The sequence below is a fragment of the Antrostomus carolinensis genome, unplaced genomic scaffold, assembly GCF_000700745.2.
Source record: "Antrostomus carolinensis isolate BGI_N321 unplaced genomic scaffold, ASM70074v2 scaffold29422, whole genome shotgun sequence".
NCBI lineage: Eukaryota > Metazoa > Chordata > Aves > Caprimulgiformes > Caprimulgidae > Antrostomus > Antrostomus carolinensis.
The window spans coordinates 8641-11614 of NW_010299552.1; the positions used below are offsets into that span (position 1 = coordinate 8641).

Here is a 2974-nt window from a genome sequence, read left to right on the forward strand (position 1 = left end):
CCTGGACTCTCTCCAGAAGTTCCCTGTCCCTCTGGAACTGGGGAGCCCAGAACTGGACACAACACTCCAGATGTGGCCTCACCAGGGCAGAGTAGAGGGGGAGGAGAACCTCCCTCAACCTGCTGGTCACACTCTTTTTAATGCCCCCCAGGACACTGTTGGCCTTCCTGGCCACAGGACACACTGCTGACTCACAGCCACCCTGCTGCCCATTTAAAGGACTCACAGTGGAAACCTGACAGGAGCAGGGGGAACTGCCCAGAAGAACAGCCCTGGACAGGAAGGAAAGGGGCAGAGCCGTACCTCTGGTCTGGATCCGGAAGTTGATCTTGCTTTCAGAGGGGTGTGTGATGCAGTAGCCACAGAATTCCACATCAGGGCTGCGGGAGGGGAGAGAAGAGAAGAGAGACGTGAAACCCAGGCCAATCCACAGGAAATCTTGGGAAAGTGAGAAGCTCAGGACACCCCAGACCTGCTGGGGCTCAGGATGTCTCTAAAATGACTGGTGGTCTTATGGGAGGAATATACTGAAGGGAAACCACCTGTGTGAGCTAATTCACATGCCCCATCAATCTCTGAGCTGCAGCTGGAGCTTTGCAGGGGTAGAACATGGCTGGCACGACCATAGGCACCATCCTGGCACCACCAGAGTCCAGTGGCAGACCTGCAGAGTTCAGATAGGAGATCCTGGATGCTTGGAAACCTCACTGGACACAAACCTGTGGCAGTTCTGCTGGGCACAAAGAGGCTGGTGGGTGTAGGGCACTGCAAGGATTTGCTGAGATGGTTTGCAGGATGCACAGCATCTGCCTTGATAAGCTGAGGTGGTTGGTAGAATGTTTGTGCACCCAGCAGAAAGAACAGCCCCTGCTGTGGGGATTTTATCAGAGGAATTCACATGACACTTGCAAAGCAACTGTCATTTGAGATGGTGCATTGAAGTTCCTGCTGGAATTCTTCTGAGGCTTACCAGCAGATCTTCACAAAGCCTCAGTGCTGCCCAGTTCAAAATAAATTAAATAAAAAATAAATAAAACCAGGCAACCAGGGTGAACCTATCTGTATATGTTGATGGGAGCAGCAGGATCATTAATTTCCAGCATCAGTTCCTGCAAGCATGAAAGATGATCAATGTGCTTTATACTGGCTGTTCCTACCCTCTTTTCTGAGAGGGCTTGTCCCAGAAGGGACCTGACCATGTGTACCCACATGGAGTTGTGCATCATTTTACCCAGGGCCAGATAAGACATTGAGAAGCCTTTCACACATCAGACATTAAATTTCCTCCATAACCAACCATCAGAGAGCAGTGAGGGTCGGCTGTTCCCCACCAGATAGGGAGCTGGGAGCCATGGATAATAAGTCAGTGGACAGGGCAGAGGCCTCACTAGCTGGTCATGTCCCACAGCACCCCAGTGAGGGAATAGGGTGGGTGCAAAGGTGGTAGCCAGGGTCAGCCAAGGGTCCTGAACATCAGTGACCACCAAGCAGGTGTGCAATGATAAGGAAGGGCTGATGCCAGGTCAGAAAGTCAGTCCAGGTGAATGGAGTCCACAGCCCAGGACAGGCTGAGCTGGAGATCCAGACTCCCACAACATAGCTCAGGAGGGACTGCAAGTCCTGAGCTGAGCTTAAATGGGGCTCCTAGGTCCATGGGCATGGTGAGGGTGGAGACCCCAGGGGGTGGAGACCCCAGGTGTGGCTGGTCAGGCCCATTGAGGCCTATTAGTGCTCTCAGGGTCCTGACACAGCACAAGGAAAAAGTTAATCACAGAATCCCAGACTGGTTTGGGTTGGAAGGGACCTTCAAGCTCATCCAGTCCCAACCCCCCTGCCAGCAGCAGGGACACCTTCCACTAGACCAGGTTGCTCAAAGCCTCATCCAACCTGGCCTTCAACACTTCCAGGGAGGAGCAGCCACAGCTTCTCTGCCCAACCTGGGACACTGGCTCACCACCCTCACACCAAAGAATTCCTTCCTCACATCTCAGCTCCATCTCCCCTCAATCCTGTGAGGAGAGGCAGTAGATAAGGAGTCTTTGGAATTCTGTCTGATATAAAGACCCTAACGTGCACACACAGAGGGAGTTTCTGATGTAGATCAGTAAGAAGAAGGCCAGAGGAGGAGACAGAGGTACCCCCAGCAATACCAGGCACCACAGAGGCTCCACTTACTTCTTCATGACCATGTATCGCAGGGAGTTGCCGAGCGTGTGGTCCTCATCGTGCAGCACAAACGTGACGCAGTTTCCATCTGTCCCATCCGCCTGGACCTGTCACAAACAGAGAGAGAATCATCACTGTGAGACCCTCTGAGGGAACAAACACCAGGCTGAGGAATAAATTAATGTGTCCAGCTGAATCAGCTGCACCAGAGTAGCTGGGAAGGGGGCTTGTAGGTGTGGCTGGGCCATCTCCACAGCTCATGTCTCAGGTGCTGCAGTGTCACCTTCACAGCAGAGCAAAAGGTGCAAAATTACAGAGCTCAGAGAACTCTCCCTGGTTACCAAAGTGCCTGTGTGTCCTTCCCCTTCACAGGAGAGAAGAGGAGCCCTAAAAAAGCTGTGGCTTCAGGACCCAGGGTGGAAAGAAGCCGGGAGTGACTGTTCAGGTTGGTGTGATCCCAGGTCTCATCACCAGCCTGTGGAGTTAGAGAGGAATGAGAGGGACAGTCAAAAAGTCCCCAGGGAGGACTGCTGCCTGTCAGCAGGGACATCCCATCCCAGCTGGAAAACAAGAGGAGCTGTCAGCCCAAATCCACACGCTGAGGATAAGCCTGGGGAGCCCAACAGCTCGTAATGAACCAGCAGCCAGCCCCTAATCCTCCTGCTGCTCTTGGCTCAGGTGCCCAAAAAGAGCTTACCAGTTAATGCTCCCTGAGAAGTCCTACATGCCAGGACAGGTCACTGGCCCCCAGTCTGCATCCAGTCACAGGGTCTGGTGTGCCCAGGTGCCACAATCCCAAGTGCCCCCC

The 2974-nt window shown here is 53.4% G+C and overlaps 1 protein-coding gene across 1 annotated transcript in view; it reads right to left on the minus strand.

Annotated features, from left to right (window-relative positions):
• POLR1D (RNA polymerase I and III subunit D) overlaps positions 1-2273 on the minus strand; it is a gene marked incomplete at its 5' end in the record, with an annotated part of 4398 nt that extends 2125 nt beyond the window's left edge. The window contains 2 exons of the mRNA XM_010162821.1: positions 304-380; positions 2176-2273. Coding sequence (XP_010161123.1) covers positions 304-380; positions 2176-2273 — 175 coding nt within the window. The remainder of the gene's footprint in view (positions 1-303; positions 381-2175) is intronic.
• Positions 2274-2974: the final 701 nt, after the last annotated feature.